At 39.3% G+C, this 18,919-nt stretch overlaps 1 protein-coding gene across 1 annotated transcript in view; it reads right to left on the reverse strand.

Annotated features, from left to right (window-relative positions):
* LOC132178802 (serine/threonine-protein kinase TOR) overlaps positions 1-10,803 on the reverse strand; it is an 88,489-nt gene extending 77,686 nt beyond the window's left edge. The window contains exons 1-5 of the mRNA XM_059591355.1: positions 10,451-10,803; positions 9,484-9,822; positions 9,326-9,400; positions 7,873-8,045; positions 6,822-6,920 (exon numbers count right to left, since the gene is read on the reverse strand). Coding sequence (XP_059447338.1) covers positions 6,822-6,920; positions 7,873-8,045; positions 9,326-9,400; positions 9,484-9,822; positions 10,451-10,588 — 824 coding nt within the window. The 5' untranslated portion in view covers positions 10,589-10,803. The remainder of the gene's footprint in view (positions 1-6,821; positions 6,921-7,872; positions 8,046-9,325; positions 9,401-9,483; positions 9,823-10,450) is intronic.
* Positions 10,804-18,919: the final 8,116 nt, after the last annotated feature.

Genomic DNA, 18,919 nt, shown 5'->3' on the forward strand with positions numbered 1-18,919 from the left:
GTTGATCACCACAATACCTCTCTTCCGAACATTATCCAGGGTTAGAGTCTTCCCAAGCACAGCCGTCCAAGCAAAAAAAGCCACTCTCAAAGGAACCTTGGTACGCCATATGCTCTTCCAAGGGAAGGGGGAAGGATCTTTGGAAGCAAGGATTCTGAAATAAGATCTGACCTCAAATTTTCCTTTTCTTGAAGCGTTCCACCACATCATATCCTCCCCTACTCCACGCATCAAGTGCGAATACAAGAGAGAATAAAAAGAGGCCAATACCTCGACTTCCCAATCATGAACCCTGCGAATGAAGGAAATATTCCATTGCACAGAGCCATTTAAACGCTCCCTATTATCCGCAATAGACGCATCCTTATTGGTGGCAATATTGAAAAGTCCAGGAAAAGCATCCTTGAGAGACCTCTCACCGCACCAGATATCCTCCCAAAACCTGATATTGGACCCAAACCCAGGATCCAATCTAATGTGGCAATGAAACGACCTCCACCCCTTGCTAATGTACTTCCATAACCCCACCCCGTGCGAACCACTAGGATCCCTGGATCGCCAACCACCCCAAACCGCACCGTACTTTGCCACTAGAATCTTCCTCCACCAAGCCTCTTTCTCATGAGCAAATCTCCACAACCATTTCCCCAACAAAGCTTTGTTCATCAAACGCAAATTCCGAATCCCTAAGCCTCCCTCTGAGATCGGAGAACATACCTTGCTCCAACTAATCAGATGGAACTTAAACTCATCATTAATCCCACCCCATAAGAAATCACGTTGAATTTTTTCCATACGTTTCGCCACAGATGTAGGGATAGGAAATAGAGACAAAAAATAAGTGGGAAGATTGGATAAGGTGCTCTTAATGAGAGTAACCCTCCCCCCTTTAGACAGATATAGCTGTTTCCATGGGGCCAGCCTTCTAGCATACTTCTCCAACATGTCCTCCCAACTGGCCTTAACCATAAGCGGGGCCCCCAACGGGAGACCCAAATACTTCAAAGGCATAGAAGTTGATCCGCAACCAAGGATGCCTGCCAAAGTGCCCGTATTGTTCATACTACCAACAGGGACCAAGACAAATTTAGCCAGATTCACCTTTAACCCTGAAACAGCTTCAAAGCAAATGAGTAATGCACCAATGTTTCTAACTTGATTAGGATCTGCTCCACAAAAAACCAAAGTGTCATCTGCAAAAAGAAGGTGAGAGACAATAACCCGATCCGACTCTCTTCTTCCCACAGAAAAACCCGAGATGAGACCCCTGTTTATCGAGGCATTGATCATCCTGCTAAACGCCTCCATGACTAGAACAAACAAGAAAGGAGAAAGAGGGTCTCCTTGCCTCACGCCCCGCGAGCTATCGAAGAAACCGGAAGAGGATCCATTGATCAAAATCGAGAAACGCACAGTCGAAATGCAATGTTCAATCCACGAACACCATTTCTCTCCAAAACCGCATCTTCTTAAAACATAAAGAAGAAACTTCCAATTCATATGATCATAAGCCTTTTCCATATCCAATTTGCACAACAAGCCAGGTTCCCCTGATCTGATTCGGCTGTCCAAGCATTCATTGGCAATAAGAACTGAGTCTAAAATTTGCCTACCTTTAACAAAGGGATTCTACGGCTTAGAGATGACCCTATCCATCACTTCCTTCATTCTGTTGGCTAAGACCTTTGCAACAATCTTGTATGTCCCTCCCACAAGGCTAATCGGACGAAAATCCTTAATATCGGAAGCTCCATTGGTCTTCGGAATAAGAGAGATAAACGTAGCATTGAGGCTTTTTTCAAATTTTCCTCGCTCATGGAACTCCGCAAAAACCGCCATGATATCCTCCTTAATCGCCCCCCAGCAATCCTGGAAAAACGCCATAGAAAAGCCATCCGGGCCCGACGCCTTGTCCCTATCCATACCTTTCACCACCTCCCACACCTCCCTTTCCTCGAAAGGAGCTTCCAACCTAGAGGCCTCTCCAACATTCAACATATCAAAATCAAGATCATCTAGCCTCGGTCTCCAGCTGAGACTCTCAGAGAAAAGGGACTCATAAAAGTTGGTAATGTGATTGCTAATGACCCCTTGATCTGAAGTTGTGGAGCCCCCCACAGACAGAGACTCAATAGCATTATGTCTTCTGTTTGCATTAGCAATCTGGTGGAAAAATTTCGTACATTTATCTCCCTCTTTCAACCAACGAATTCTAGATTTTTGCCTCCAACTAATCTCCTCCTGTAAGAGAAGAGCCTCCAAATCTCTGGCTAACAACCTCTTCCTCTCAATTTCATCCTCCGATAACCCTCTCTCTTCCTCCACCCTATCAAGAGCCTTTATATCTTCCATGCACGCCTTAATGCGCCCTCCCACATTGCCAAATTCCTGGTCATTCCAACTCTTAATGTCCCCCTTAAGAGCTTGCAACTTCTTAGCCAGAATAAAACTCGGAGTGCCATGGAAAATGTAAGACTCCCACCAGCTCCTTACTTTGTCCACAAAACCCTCCACTTTAAGCCACATATTCTCAAACTTGAAGGGTCTCTTACCTCCCAAGAAGCAACTACAATCAAGAATAATGGGTGCGTGGTCCGAACATACCCGAAGCAATCTCTTTTGACGCATACTTGGGTAACGAGCTTCCCATTCCGGAGAGACTAGGAAGCGATCTAGCCTTGACCAGGAGTGGTTATTGGACCAAGTAGATACCCCCCCGACTAACGGGAAATCCATAAGACCTTGCTCTGAAATGAAATCTGCAAAATCTCTCATTGCGGATCGAGAATATACCCCCCCCGACCTTTCACTAGGAAACAGAGTAGCATTGAAATCCCCACCTATACACCAAGGCAAATCCCACCAACTCATAAGACCCACCAACTCCTCCCAAAGGAGACACCTGATGTTGTCTTTGTTGGGACCATAAACCCCCGCAAAGGCCCACATGAACCCATCATCAACGTTTCTGAAAGAGCATGCCGCCACAAATCTGCCCAAAGCAACCTCAACCTTCGTAACTACTCTTCTATCCCACATCACCAAGATGCCGCCCGAAGCCCCTCTAGAAGGAACATGACACCATTCTACATAAGGACACCCCCACAAACTCCTCACAAAATTGTTGGTGACGAAATCCACCTTCGTTTCTTGAAAACACACTATGTCCACCTTCCAATTTCTAAGAAGATTTCTGACCCTCATCCTTTTATCCCTTACATTCAAACCCCTCACATTCCAAGAAAGGATCTTCGGCTTCATTAAAAAGTCCGAACAGCCCTCCCCATTTTACTATCCCTCAAAGAGCTTCCACTGTGCACCTCATAATTAACAGAGGAAATAAGGTTGTTGAGCTCTCTCTTACCTTTTTTTCCCGTATGTGCTTCCATGGCCTCTCCCGCATCTCCCACATCTCCCACATCCTCATCAATGATCTCATTATCAGCCATTATAAACCCAAAAGTCTCTGCCAATTTCCCAGCTTCTCCATCACAAGAGACACCCACGAGCTTGCTAAAATGAGTTACAAACTCCACCGTAAGAGGCTCCTGATCTTCAACTGATACCAAAGCTAAGGAATCAGGAGCGAACGACTCACCCTGCGAACTGCAATCCTGAACTCTTGACCTGACTTCACCCAAAAAGCATAAACTCTCATCACAAACACTGACCACAGCCCCCTTCCTCCTCAAAGAATCATCCGAGCCTGGCAAATCCCACTTCTCCAAAGCCGGTGGGATCTCCCCCTGCAAATCGAGCTGCAACTGTCCAGCACTATGCCCCTCCCCCAACTTGCCCAGCTTGACACTAATCAGATGGCCTGAGCCACCACCCTCCCCCTTGTCGAATTTCCCCCCTACCTTCAAAACTTCTGGCTGCCCCATCATTGTTGACTTCTTCAATATCGCAGGAGCACCGGCAGTAAACCCAGAGGATGTCGACAGGATGGAACAGGTCGGAAACTCCCTACGAGCACCTGCTGGAAAAGTCGCCAGCTCCTTACCCAATATCGCACGAGCACCGGCAGCAGACCCAGAGGGTGTCGACAGGACAGAACAGATCTCCCTTCGAACACCTGCCGGAAAAGTCACCGGCTCCTTACCCAATATCGCACGAACACCGGCAGCAGACCCATAGGGAGTCGACAGGACAGAACTGGCCAGAAACTCACTTCGAACACCTGCCGGAAGAGTCGCCGGCTCCTTACCCAGAATACCCGGGGCTGGGTCGCACACCCACGTCGACGCCAAGGCTTGAGCTACAAGACCGATCGTCGTGGTGAGCACCGTAGCGTTATCGGCGTCCATAGCACTATCCATTGCCGCAATCTCCTTCGTCGACCCCTCCACTGACGGCAGTACCTTCATCAGTGCCTCTGCCGGCGACACAGAAAGGACCGGCACCCCTGGGCTCGTGTAATTCGAGAAAGGATGAAGTCCTTTGTTGGACTCAGGCACACCCAAATCCCCCTTCTTACCCGCAACCTTCCTTCTAAAATAACTCAGAGCCTTGTTGGGTCCAGCTCCCACAACAAAGGCCTTCTCCTTTATCTGGCCAGCCGTAGGATTGGGTTGGGCCATGGCCTGATTTTTAGTCTGACCACTTGACTGGTCTTGGGCCACCTGAGTTTTAGGCCCAAAGGATCCACACCCACAACTACAAGAGCAGTGTGCGTCAAATCCTTCGAGACAAATCCTGATGTCCTCCTGTATCTTCAACAGTGATCTCTTCAGCTTTTCCTTCTCCCCTGCACACGCAACCCTGCCCAGACGATCCTGAAGTATGGTCTTCGCAGATTTGCTCCTCGTAACTTGAAGATTTCTTCTGCTGTACCCCTCACAGCTGGCACAACTATTCACCTCGTACCTAATCGCCAGACCCTTTGCCAGAACAGCCTCCTGAACTTCATGACCAGCTTTAACATGGCAATCAGCAAGCAAGGATTTCCCAAACGAATTACTAGTCCCAGCTCCTAACAGCCATTTAGGAACTCTTGCAATCGGTTCAGCAAAGGACCCAAACGGCTCCTCTACCTGTTTCGATGACGAGAGCAATACCTCTGAAAAGCTTCTTCTTTGTTTCCCTGTCGCTGCCTTCCTTGCGTCCCCAACAAAAGGTTGAACAAAATCAATAGCAATGCACAGTTCCGACTGAAGCTGATCCCAACCCTTCCTATGCCTGCCCTCTGGCACCATAACTCTACCTCTCCTATCTCTACCGTCATACTCCTCTAAAACCAGAAAACTCCCATGCCTATTGAAGCATTTCTGAGCTATGGCACGTGGGAAACTACAACTAGATTCATTCCTAAAGACCCTTGAATCCTCCACCACCTTCAGCTCATTAAAGATGTTCGCTAGCCAAACCGCATCTCTCCATTCCAGCCGTATCCAACGCGTCTTACCCCTGCATCGCTCTTGTAGTTTCAACACCGTATCTCCATCCTTTACCATCATCATAAAATCCTTAGACTCCACTGTCCAGGCCCTTGACAACCCCATTCTTCAACAGTAACGATGAATCAGACTTAAACGTGAATACAACAAATTGAAGAACAATGTGAAGAGATCTACCTCCAAGTCATCCGCCGCTCTGATATAATTAACATTCCACTATTGAGAGTCACTAGAAAATTGTAAATAATCTACCACAGAAGCATCGTTAAAGCGAGCAATATTGTATCACCCTCGAAAAGCTACCTTAAGGATCTACTTCCTACACCGCACATCGCCAAAAAACTAATCCTGGAACCGTCACCCACCTCAATTACACTAATAACAAATTAATCCTAGAACTCCAAACTCATTAAAAGTCACATGGTGACTGCATGACCTTTTAAGACACTACAGAAATAATAATACATGTCATAACATAGACATAAAGCAAAAGACTAGGCTTATGCTGCCTAGTGGGTCTAACGAAGTGGACTAATGGACCCGCTTCGCTTTGGATGTAGATGAACATCAAAAGGCCCTCCCCTACAAGAATTAGAAAACCTAAAAGCAAAGTGCCGCATGTAAAAGTTACAAAATAACCACTAAAAAGGAAGAAACTACGGGCAAAGCATTCACTTGGTGCATCAGTTGTAAAACCCAAATTACCAAAAACCAAATGGTCAAAAAAATTGTAACACTATTAAGGGGGGAAAAAAGATTAGAGAAGAATAGCTACTTGAGGGAAGGGGAAAAACAATTTTCAATTATCCGCACCTAGTCCTATTCCTCAAGCTTGAGCATAACCAATTAGACGACTTTCCGTGTGTTGGGATCATGGTTATGAGCTTTCATGATAACACAGAATTGATAGGCACCGGAGCTCATGCCAAAACCAACAAACTAAGTTCTTGAACAGATTTGTGGTTCAAAATTCTTCAAAATAACCACATCCCGACAAAAATTCCATAATCAGAACCAAAATTAATTCTATCTTGTAAGATACAGAAGTGAAAAGTTTTCTCAAAAGAAGGACACACACCAATTGATCTAAGTCTTACTGTAATGGGAAAGAGTTCCACTTTGCTACCACAAGTACACATTGGACTTTGTCCTTTTACATACCATAATTACCTCTACTAAATAGATGAGGTTCACTAGTAACACTACAACAGTTGCTCACATGAAACACATGCAAAGACTTCCGCATTCTAAGCCATCCAGCTTATAGATTCATACAAAATGCGTAAGCATAATAGTAAAGATTATTAAAGCATTTAAAATAATTGAACAACAAGAGAATTGATGCGCGTCTCCAAATTCTAATCTACAAAAGCTAGAAAATCATACTATCCATCAAAAAGTGCAAATTCAATCATGTCCACCAACCTCAAAAGCTCCCCAACTGCAAGTAAAGAACCATGTATACTGTGAACAGGAGCATTTTTACCCAATCCATTTTGTGTAGCCTCAAACATACGATAATACCTGACAAAGACAAGGAAAAACATAATGCAATGTCTAAATAGGCATCAGAAGCAGGGGAAAACAAATAGACTCAATTTGTGTGCCAACACTCATGGCCATGTACCAGAAAGCATAAGAGAGAATAAAAAGAAGCAACAATGTGCAGGGCAACTTAAAGTCTAGTAAAGTTCTGCTTTATTCAAGGAACACTGTTTTGTTTCAGTATATTGTTTGTGTCAGTCCAAAGACAGAAATGCTTTTGAAACATTTCAGAAAGATCACAGAAATTTAAAATATTTTGAAACCCCATTAAACTACTAAATATATACAACAAAATCCGTTTATACATAAAAACAAATGTTTGTACATGAGTGTGAGTGTGTGTGTGTGTGTGTGTGTGTGTGAGAGAGAGAGAGAGAGAGAGAGAGAGAGAGAGAGAGTGAGAAAGCGAGAGAGAAACATAAATAACAACACAATATGCCAAGGCCCTTTGATTAATGGCATTAGCCCCTTTAATATGATCAAAAAGTCTTCAGGATCACATCTCGATAGGATGGGTTAGAGGCTCATTCTACAGCAACAAACTAAGAGGAGTGCTACACATATTCTCAAGTGTTCACTCCCAAGGGCACTCCCTAGTGGCAATGAAAGTCACCATTGGATGAAAAAACAAATGAAAGTACCTGTAGCATCTAATGGTGATTTTCACTACCACGTCAGGTATGTGTAGCGTTTCTCATAAACTAAACAGCATAGGCTTATCACAAGAGTATGTGTTAATAATCAAACCAAAATCTTAAATGGACCATAAAGAATCCCCATGTGCAAGGACTGTAGACATAACCCAAAAAAATGACTCAAATGAATTCTTAACACTCCCCCCCCCCAAAAAAAAAAAAAAAAAAAAAAGAGGAAAGGAAAGAAAAAGAAAAACACAAAAGTCACCACATATTCTCAGAAACTATGGACTAACCACTGCACACGCCAACGTGTCTCACGCTTTTCAATAACTTTAAGGCAAGCGCGCAAAGCCTCCACAGCTTTCTCTCGAACAGCCACATTTGGATCCCTTAGAGCAACCCAGATAGCATCAACAAACTCAGATACATGAACATTGAACACTGTTGAAGCATTTTCAGCCATTTCCTACAATGAAAAGCAAATATCAAGCATACTCTCAGTAAGAGGAAACTTAATACAATCTAAACAAGGATTTCCATAGCAGCAAATGGGCCGATCAAATGGTAATTTTCATCAAAACCAAGCTTTCTTACAGCAGTGCAAGACCAGGAGTATGAATCCTGGGTTTGCTTCATTTAAGCTATATCCTACAATGGTTATCTCATGAGCATGAGAAAAAAAGGATTTGGACTCCTAATAGAAGCCACGGCTTTGAGGTTTAAAACTACTATAAGGCTTTAAGGTCTGCGGATGCTAGTTCTTTTCCTTGGAGGAGTATATTGAAATCAAAAGCTGTAGCATTTTTGATTGGACAAAGGCATTATGGAAGATTCCAACCACGAAAAAACTTGAGAAAGCTTGGAATAATCATAGCAGATTGGTGATGCATTTGTAAATCGCAGGGAGACAATAGACCATCTATTTCTTTTCTTTTTTTATAAGTAATTCAATATCATTAGAAAAGCACCGAGGAGCGCAACTCTAGTACACATGAAGTATACAGTAGATCATCTATTTCTTCACAATGACATCACTATGGAAGTGTGGATTCTTGTGCTTTGTTTGTTCAGGGTTAGGTGGGTCATGCCAAGAACAGTGGTTGAACCCTAGGCATGTATGTTAGAAAGGATATTTCGAGAACATTGTAGTATTGGAATTCCTTGTACAATCCCTTAGTATATAATGTGCTGTCTTTGTAGGGAAAGCATATGCTTTTGAAGGGTGCAAGTTGTCAGTGATGAGGCTGGAACTTTTCTTTTTAAGCTCTCTTTATGATTGGACGGCAACTACAGTCTACTAAATTCTTTCTCATTTTCGAACATGTTGGAGTTCCTTGATCTTTTGATTTTTAGATATTAATTTTTATTTTTGGGTATTTCTCTTGTAAACATACATCCTGTATACTACTGCTATGGCCCCCTTTTTCTTATTTCTCCTGTATACATACATCCTGTATGTTAATATAGATATTTATTTTTTATTTTTGCTTTTATTATGCAATTTATTAATTATCATCAGAAATCTATAGCAAAAAGACTAAAATTTCCTCATATGATATGGGATGGTCTTCTAATCACTCAATTAAGAGGAAAAAAAATATATCACCTAATTGTAATGACCAATCTCATGACTCAAAAAATCAATTTATTTTTTTCTCAAGAAAAAAGATAAAATAAATCTTCCATCTAGCTCATAGTCTTATGCTAGCCAATAACTGAGCTCAAAGGAACAAATGTCGCACTTACTTTCAAGATTAAGACAGCAGCAAATCGGCGATACTCTACTCTATCCCCACGAAGCCAATCCAGAGCAATTTTTACCTAAGAAAACAAAACATATCACACAGTTAAGTGCTCCCAAACAACCACATTACAAAGTACCAACTGAAGAATACGCAATAAACCTGGCGTTCAACTTCATCGGCAGTCATTGCTCCACCAGCCCTGGCTAGATGGCCCAGGACTCTACTAGCAAGTTCCAAAATATCAGTTTCCCGCTTTACCTCGAACACAGTCCTCATGTAACTAGAAAACTTCGAAACCTTGGAGGCATTCTCACCAAGTGCCACATCTATCAACTCATCAATAGCTCTTAAAGCTCCCAAATTTTCAGCAGGGTCATTACTTTCTAAGAGAGTAGAAATTCGATCATACAACTGATCCATAAAGCGAGAAAAAGCTTCTCCGCTAAGATCACGAGCTTCTTCCTCCAAATGTTTCCTTAAAGCTAATGGAGCTCCCTCCTACAAATAACAAAGTGTAATTCTCCAGTAAATCAAGCAAACACACCAAGTGATACTAAAATGGTAAACAAGCTATAAATTAAGCACATAAACCAAATTCTCACAAGATACGTAAAAAGAATTCAAGATAAAGCATTGCAAAGTGCCCAAAGCTTTCTATTGACGATAAAACATAAAAATAAATAAATAAATAAATAGATAAAAATAAAAAAAAAGCTCAGAACTTCCTTCTAGCTGTTAGAATGTTCAAAAGGAAAAGGCCTTAACTTTAGAGAGTGGGAGAAAAATATGATATATGAAAAGAGTTCCAAAACAAAAGAAAACCAAGAGAAAATTATCAATTGCCTCAACCTGAGCTGAGCTCAAGAAAGGTAATTCTACCATTAACTGAGTAACCCAAATAACACGAAGCTCAAAACATTCACTTTCCCTTCATTTCCTTCACCTTCTCAACAATCAAACTGATAGTCAGGGAAATGTTTCGAAATTGCCTTCATCCACATGCTCATTTTCAGAAAGTGAGTGAAAAAGCTTTAAAGCCTATTAAAAACCACTTGGAATTTTCCCCTTCTTCTGATTCAATTTTTCTGGGCAACCAAACGGAAAGTGGCGAGAGAAAATTCGGTACCTTGGGGTTGCCACGGGCGCAGAGGTCAGCGAGGATTCGGTTGAGCGCGTCGAAGCTGCCGCCCCCAGCCCCGGCGGCTGCGGCTGCGGCTGCTGCTGCGCCAGCGGAGAAGCGAAGGGACTGTGACGTGGACGCCATGTGGCCCCCACAATCGAAAGAAAGAAAAAACCCTAAACCCTCTCTCCCCCTCCTTGTCTCTCTCTCTCTCTCTCTATCTTTGGCTCAGATCTTCAAAGTTCAAGCCGCAAGGCAAACAAGGAAGTGGAACACGGCCGTTGGCGTTGTGTACGGTTGGTTTTTGGCTATAGGCGTAATAAGTACGCGTGGTGACTGGTGACAGGTGAGTGTGTAAAGAAGCTGTGGGGATTCCACAAACAGATTGATTTGTTTCATAATAAAAGCCCGGAAAGCAAAACAAACGTGGTGCCTTCTGTGTCTGATGCTTACAATGCTGATGATTGATGATGACTCATTAGGGTCAAATCAAATCTCCATGCAATTTCAAAAAACAAAAATTAAAAGTGAAAATAATTTTAAGTATTTTGTGTTTAAAATTATTTATTAATGTTTTTTTTTTTTTTTTGAAACAAGAAATATTGTTCACAAACAATGCCCATTTTATGAATCATTTATGAACAAATCATTGATTAGAAATGACACAAAAGTAAATTATAATATTGCCAGATTAAATAATCGGCTTTAACGACATGAGACCATATTAGTGGAATACATCTTTCTTGTTATAGTGGAATATATCTAGCCATTAACAGAATTGTTTATTCTATGGGACTTCACTTGTATAGGAATCCTCTCTATTTTAATAATCTATATTAAATTTTATAATTTATATATATATATAGTAAACATGTTAATATATTATTTAAAATCTCTATTTGGCATGATACTATGTACACTATTAAATGCAATTAAATTCTCATATTAAATGCAACAAAATAAAATATGAGAACGAAAAAATGATGCTTCTAATCTTCTCCATTTTTAGTGATTTTTTTTTCTCTTCTTTTATGCGTCCGCACAATGGGAGGAACCGAGGAAAGACGAGAATTCGATTCATTGCTAAATAAGAAATGATGGTTATAAATGGGACCTACAAAAGTACTTTATCCTAGCTGGCAGGAAGAGGACTCGTGAAACTTATAAACACATTCATCTCCCGCACTTTGGCCGATGTGGGACAATGGCCGCTTTCTCTCTCTTTGCTCATTCCCCTTAGGTATTGCATAGAAAAAGAAATAGACATTATCCCATGTCGGGCAAAAAGCAGGAGATGAATGTGTTTATAAGCTTAACGTGTTCTTTTCCGGTTAGCAATTATGTGGATAGGTTATCTTTATAGGTCTCACTTACAACAATCTTTTCTTATTCAGCTCTATTGCCACTTTCTCTCCCCTTATCTATTCTGCTTGAAGTATTGCGTAGGAAAATAATAAATAGCTATAAAATCGCTGATCAAATTTAAAGTTTAGGCCTTTGTTGCTTTGGGGTTTTTTTTTTTTTTTCCTTATTTTGGTGGACATAAGAATTTTATTTGGTCTAGTTTCCTTGAATTTGACAAATTTACCAAAATTAAAGTTGATAATGTTATGAAGAATGCTTGCCATTTTGGGTAAACTGGAGTTATTAAACCATATTAGCCCTTAATAGTAAACTCAATTAAATGTGTGGCATAAGTGTTGTATCATGGTGTCAAAGATTAAATTTGTAAATAAAATAGCAGAGATGCACATATGGCATATACCCACCAACTTATGAAATTTGGAAAATTATTAATTCCTTTGAATGAAGAAGATCACTACATAATTGGACAACAAAGTTTGGATAAATTTAGTAAAGATTAGGGGAACCTTCACTTGATCCATTTCAATTGTCGCAGCTTTTGAAATTACCTTTCTAAATTTAAAAAACTCTCAATTTAGTGTATTGATCTTTCAAAGATTCAAGCGTGGGTATTTTTGCAAAATCTATTAAATCCTTACCAAAGCATAAATCCTTGCAATTTTTTTTTTCTTCTCTTTTTTCTAAAAACATTGGTATTTTGAGAATTTTGACATCTCTCCATTAGGATTTAACAATGCCTAAATCATTAAATAAATTATGATAAGTGAACATATGTTGTGTGGATCATCATATTTGGATTGCCAACACATGGGTATAAAATACTATAACTCTATGGTCCATAGTTTATTTTTATGTTATTTGACCTTTGATACAATAGTTTTATAGGTGACCGGCACAATCATGTACCAATGGTGATCACATAGACAACATCGTTAATGGTGTAGATCACTTAAGAGTTTAAATTCAGTTAGGCCACTAACGATGAAGGTATGTGTGCTTCACCAAGACACATCGTCATACTACAAATATCCTTTAATGACAATCTCTTACACATATCCTTTGCACCATCATTTATTGCCTTATTGAGTATAGTTTTGCTTCTTCTCCATTTCCAACTTATTTCTCTTTTCATCCATGGCAGAACCTACCAGCTCAAGGACCCAACTTCTAAAACAAAAAATTACTTCCTTCGATAAATTGAAAGTTCACTTGTACCACATCTAATCAAATATTTCTAAAGTAAGGAATATTAAATATGAAGCTTCTTAGTTCCATGTGGTATCATACATAGACATTGATCTCAATGAGGGAGCATAAGGAGATCAAAGATGATAAAGGGCTCAAGAGCAGGATGTTAGAAAATCTCAAACCATTTATTAAAACATGAAAATGCATATAAACATAAACATAACAGTTGTAAGTACTTTAAGAAATTAAAAGGACAAACCCTATAAAACCCATATAAAATATATTCAGATACCCATGTTTCTGTTTTCAAAAAGTGTCAATTGGATTTTTTTTAAGCTTGGCAAGAACATCTTTGATATCAACTCTTTCTTCTGGTAAGTCTTCAGAACACCTTAAGCCTAATTGCATGATGGATGAAAAAAAACTTTGCATGACAGTTACATCTTTTCCATTTTCTGTTCTCAATAAACCATCATCCACAACTTCCATCATTCTGTCAAGAATTGATGCCTTTATCTATTGTCTCAAAGTCAATTCTCCTACAAACATGTTGTCGGTAGGTTCCTTGTGACCATCTCTAACAATATTATGTCGTAGCTATAAATGTTGCCTTTATGGACACTTTTCCTTCAAAAAAAAAAAAAAAAGGGAAGAAGAAGAAGGAGGAAGTTGTCCACATTATCTCAACCAAAAGGAGAAAAGTATATATGTACTTGTGTGTGTGCTCTCAATGGCCATAAAATGGGTATAGAGTGGGCATAAGACAAGGCAAACAATGATCGTGATTGTGTTTTAGAATTACTTCCTCTTAACCTATTGAGAAATAAGCATATAACCTAATTCTCTTTGATATTAATATTTCTTTTGACATATTTTAGAATAATCAGCTATCAATGCAAAAGAGGAATAAATAGGTAATTATCTACCAGACTAAGCAATCATAATTTGTATAATCTTTATTGTTAATGCAAATTCATATGAATATAATGCCTATATAAAATTGAATAGAAAATTGACATGTACATCGGTATTATTGAAACAAGCAACAATTGTTGTTATTAATATTAGTCACTATTAGATAGTCTCTTACCAAAAAAATAAGTAGATGTGAATTCATATACCTGATGCGACATAGCCAAGTGTACTAAGAGTTTCAGTTTATGTAGTATCTTTGTTTCCGACCAAAATATTTGCAGTGCCAAAGTCACCCACATGCGCAACCATGTCCTCATCTAGAAGGATATTTGACATTGTAAGCTTCAAATCACAGTGCACCACAGATTCTGATTGACCGTGGTGTAGATAGTCTAATGCTAATGCAACATCAACCATAATGTTTACTCTTTGAAGAAGATTCAAGCAGTAGTTATAAGAGTATAGCCACCTTTTGAGGCTACCGTTCGACATGTAATGCAATATTAAAGCTTTGAAATCGAGGTTAGAGAATGTACTTATGACCTTAACAAGATTCCTACGATGGATTGTCTATAAGACTTTGCATTCTGCATCGAAACTTTTAAAAGCACATAACAATTATAAATTTATAACTTTAATAGCAACAATTATCCCCTCAACCAACATCCCTTTGTACACAAAGCAAAAACCTCCAAGGCTCCAACTCCAAGCAATAATTAGGTTACAATAACGAGTTTTACAACCAATCAAACTAGAAAAGCTACTAATTAGTGGCTAAATTCACAATACAGGGGGAAAACTAGAGAGCTAGAGAGTGTTAGGACTTGGAATTCAAGAAAGCTCAAAATTAAAACCAGTGAGATTTTCGGCAGGCCACTAATTAAACCAGATAAACTGAGGTTTCACACTCCTCATTGGAAGGATTGGATCATTCATCCGAAGGGCTTTTGATCCTCGATCCGAGTCTCGTTTGCTGAAATAATGCTTATGGTTCTGTTCGTGAGAAGCTAAGTTTGCTTAACCTGAAAAGCGGACAAGAGAACTATACCCAACAAGCAAAGGCCGAGCACGCTAGCACAACAGCCACTGTGCGTTAGCACATCCATTTTCTTACTCCCCCTTTCCACACATATAACACCAATCAACTCAGTTTTTTTAGCTTAATAAAATTAAAGCTGGTGAGATTTTCTGAAGGTCACTAGTTAAACAAAGAAAGCACCCTCAGTGGGAGCACAACTTTGCGAAATCTCATTCCAAACACAGTTCCTCTTGAAGCATCTTCCACAGGGGAAGATGATACCCTTCAAGAGTAGGTCATAGATCAAAGGAGAGGCAATAAAACAACACTGCCAAACACCTAAGGTGCCATTTTTCCTGTTGACTTGGTTGTGCAAAAACTGAGGAAAGGGAAAGCTGAAAATTTTCATTCCTAACCACTTCTTATGTTCTCTGAGAAAAGGAATGCAAACGGCTCTCACCAGTACCACCGACACTTAAGCTAGCGAACACAGCCACCTTTGCCCCCAATTTCCAATTGTTATGACAAGCACCCCATAACATAGCCAAGCAACTTTGAAAACTGAGACTCCTGCAACCAAAGAATAAAAAAAGATCAAATTGCAAAATAAACAAAGAACCTAGTCGAAATCAACCGAAAGAACAAGCATTGTATCCGAATATTAGTTAAAATTGGAGAACTTAGATCAACAAAGCTTTAATCGCAACTAACTGGGATAAGCTACATCTGTTCTCTTGCGCCACACAGCTATAGCTAAGATCAGGTCTCCACTTACCTTCCAAACAATTATGTCTGACCTCTCCTCGCCAATGTAAAGATGCTAACCTAAGGCTCTGAATAATATGTTCAGTATGTGGGTATGACTGTGCTCAAACAGTTCTCTCTCTTTTTCTGATAAGTATGATCATCCTGAAAAAATCCAGGTGAATCGGCCCAAGACATGAAGACAGCGACAGTGGTAGGCTTAAGGATATACAAAAAGAAAGGACTGAATGGCAAATTCGGTAATGGCATTCTTAGGGGTGGCTCCACTGATGCTAGAAAAGTATTAGGTTCTGTCAAGAGAGAAAGGGGGGAGAGTCATGAAAGTAAATCCCCTCGTCCGACAAAAAAAAAAAAAAAAGAAGAAAGTTCATAAAAATTACTTCTTTTATTGGTATGGCATTCTCTACTTTCACAAAATTGCTTTTTACCCAGTTTTGTGGGAATCAAACTCACAATTAAATGGAAATAGGATCCCAATGTCCATGACCCAATGTGATAAAGGGCAGAGTAGGAATCCCAAACCAGTCGTCCATTCCCATTTCCAGCAAACAAACAATTGACCTAGTACACTAGTTTCTGGAAGTCAGCAAGTACTTCGTAAGGTCAAGTCCAAATGAAAAAAGAAAAATAAGTAATAGGTGAAGCACTGTGAAGTAATCTAATATTGTCATACAAAATAGTAATTTACGGCCTAATATTTATGGAAAAATAAGCTCCATATGCAACAAATAATGTTTATACCCCTATGTCTTAAAATTCAAGATGTTGGAATCTGATGAAGAAAGGATCGGCATATTAAGATTTAAACGAAGCGTTAGATTAAAAAGCAAAGAGTGTAATTATGCTCCAAAATATATGCATTAATGCCCCAAAGATAGACAAGGAACAGTTAATCATCAAACAATTAAGTGATTATGAGTCATATACAGAAACTAAAAGTAAATGAATCCACACAGGAAATGGAAGATGTAAAACAAGTTCATTCATTAGTAGACATTAGTTCTCATAGAAAACCAAAGAATTTAAATTACTAATATCATTTGCATCAAACAAAAAAATTATATACTCAGTCAGTATTTCCAACAAAGGCATAGTTATAAGTTATAACAATAGTAGAAACCAAACCTCATCATTTAAAGAAGCAAAAACTGAACTCAGACTATCAGCCTATGCCAAAAAATCGTCAAAACCTCTATTACCATGCAGAGAGGAAAAGATAGAGCGGCTAATGGTAACATCAGCATCCACAACAGACGCAATGAGAAGCTTTTCCACAAGCTGCAGGGAGCCCAATACCAGTTAGCCAAAAAGAATATTTGAATTAACAGAGAATACCTATGATATGCAAGAGCAAGCCATAAAAGGACATTAACAGGGATACTAAATGAGATCCAAAATCTAGAACCACGACATCACATCATCAAATTAAGATATCAATAAACTCTAAAAACTAAGATTGTTAGCGATAGTGCCCTAAAAACCCAATTTTTTATTTTTTTTTGGTGTGACAATTCCTTACGTTACATTGAATATGGTTTAAGTGTATTAATGAGATTATCACATAGAAAACCTAAACCATAATGCCTTTTAACTTATAAGCCCTAGTACATAGCCGGTGATGGGATTGGGCATTCCATCTGATAAAGATATAACACATCAATCATGATGATATCTTAATGCTGGAAGTAGAGACTTTTGATTAATAAGTTGGTGTGGATAAAATACAATGAACTGGACTACGTGAGTTGTTATTCTATAAACTACTGTCAATTGAATAACTTCAACTCACAACTTCTTATAATATTAACTCTCAATCCTAAGAGGAATGTGAACTCAAATGTAAAGTTTAGGTCAGTTTCATACATTTAGGAGTGATAGCTTTTATGGTCAAAATCTTGATGTGTTGAGTGATCACACGTAGCATTGTAGGAACACTACACCTCAAGATGGAATCCATAATCACTTTGATTGGAATCAAAGAGATGTGAAATATACCCTTGAGATAGAATTAATGGGAATTGATTATTCCAAGTCTAGGGCTTGAGAATTATAGCAGGAGTTGTTAAAATAAAATATACTTCTGAAATATGATTTATATCATTATTACTTATTAAAAAAAAAAGAATAATTAAAAGATTAAATCGGAGACTAAAGGATTAAAAGATACTAAAACAAAGAGAAAGATTTCTAACCCCCAAACTGCCATAGCACAACAAAAAACAAATTTTGGCCCAACTAACTAGATGGAATTTGGATTCTTCGCCAACTCCACCCCACAAAAAATCCCTCTAAATTTTCTCATTCCGGTTAGCAACACCTATGGGAACGGGGAAAACAGATAGAAAATAAGTGAGCAAATTGGAAAGAGTACTTTCAATCAATGTCAACCTACCACACTTCGAGAACTAAAGCCCCTCCCAACCAGCCAAACAACGTTCCATTTTTTCAAAAATACCATCTCATATTCAATTAGCCTTGTATGAAGTCCCTTATTGATGACCCAAATTCTTTTTAGGAAAATAGGACACCCTACAACCAAGGATATGTTCAAACCTCTAACATCATCCATCACGCCACTAGAGACTAGCTATGATTTAAATAAATTAATCATCAACCTTGAGATAGCTTCAAAACATGAAAAGAGACAACGCAGATAACGGAAATGGTCCAGACTTGCCTCACATAAGATCAAAGTATCCGCAAACAAGAAATGAGACACAAAAAGCTCACCAGAATTCCTCAACCCCACCAAAAAAACCTGAGAAGAGCCACCTATCCACTGCGGTGGACAACATTCAACTCAAAGCCTCCACGACAACCACAAATAGCAAAGGAGATAAGAGGGTCCCCTTGTCGTAGGCCATGAGTAAGCTATAGAAACTATCCATTTCTCCCCAAAGCAATGCACCACAGAGATATAGTAAACTGTACAAACTCTCCATTTCTCCCCAAAGCCACATCTTCTCAACAAATAAAGCAGGAAATCCCAGTTAACATTCATTAGCTACAAGAACTGAATCAAAAATTTGTCTCCCTCTGATAAACGCATTATAAGACATGGAGATAACTTTCTCTAGCACTGTCTTCAACCTGTTAGCTAAAACTTTAAAGATAATTTTATAGACACCACCCACAAGACTAATTGGACTGGAATCCTTAATATCAACAGCCCTTAGGGATAAAGGAGAAAAAAGTAACATTGAGGCTCTTTTCAAACCTCCCGC

The sequence above is a fragment of the Corylus avellana genome, chromosome ca4 (assembly GCF_901000735.1).
Source record: "Corylus avellana chromosome ca4, CavTom2PMs-1.0".
Taxonomy (NCBI): Eukaryota; Viridiplantae; Streptophyta; class Magnoliopsida; order Fagales; family Betulaceae; genus Corylus; species Corylus avellana.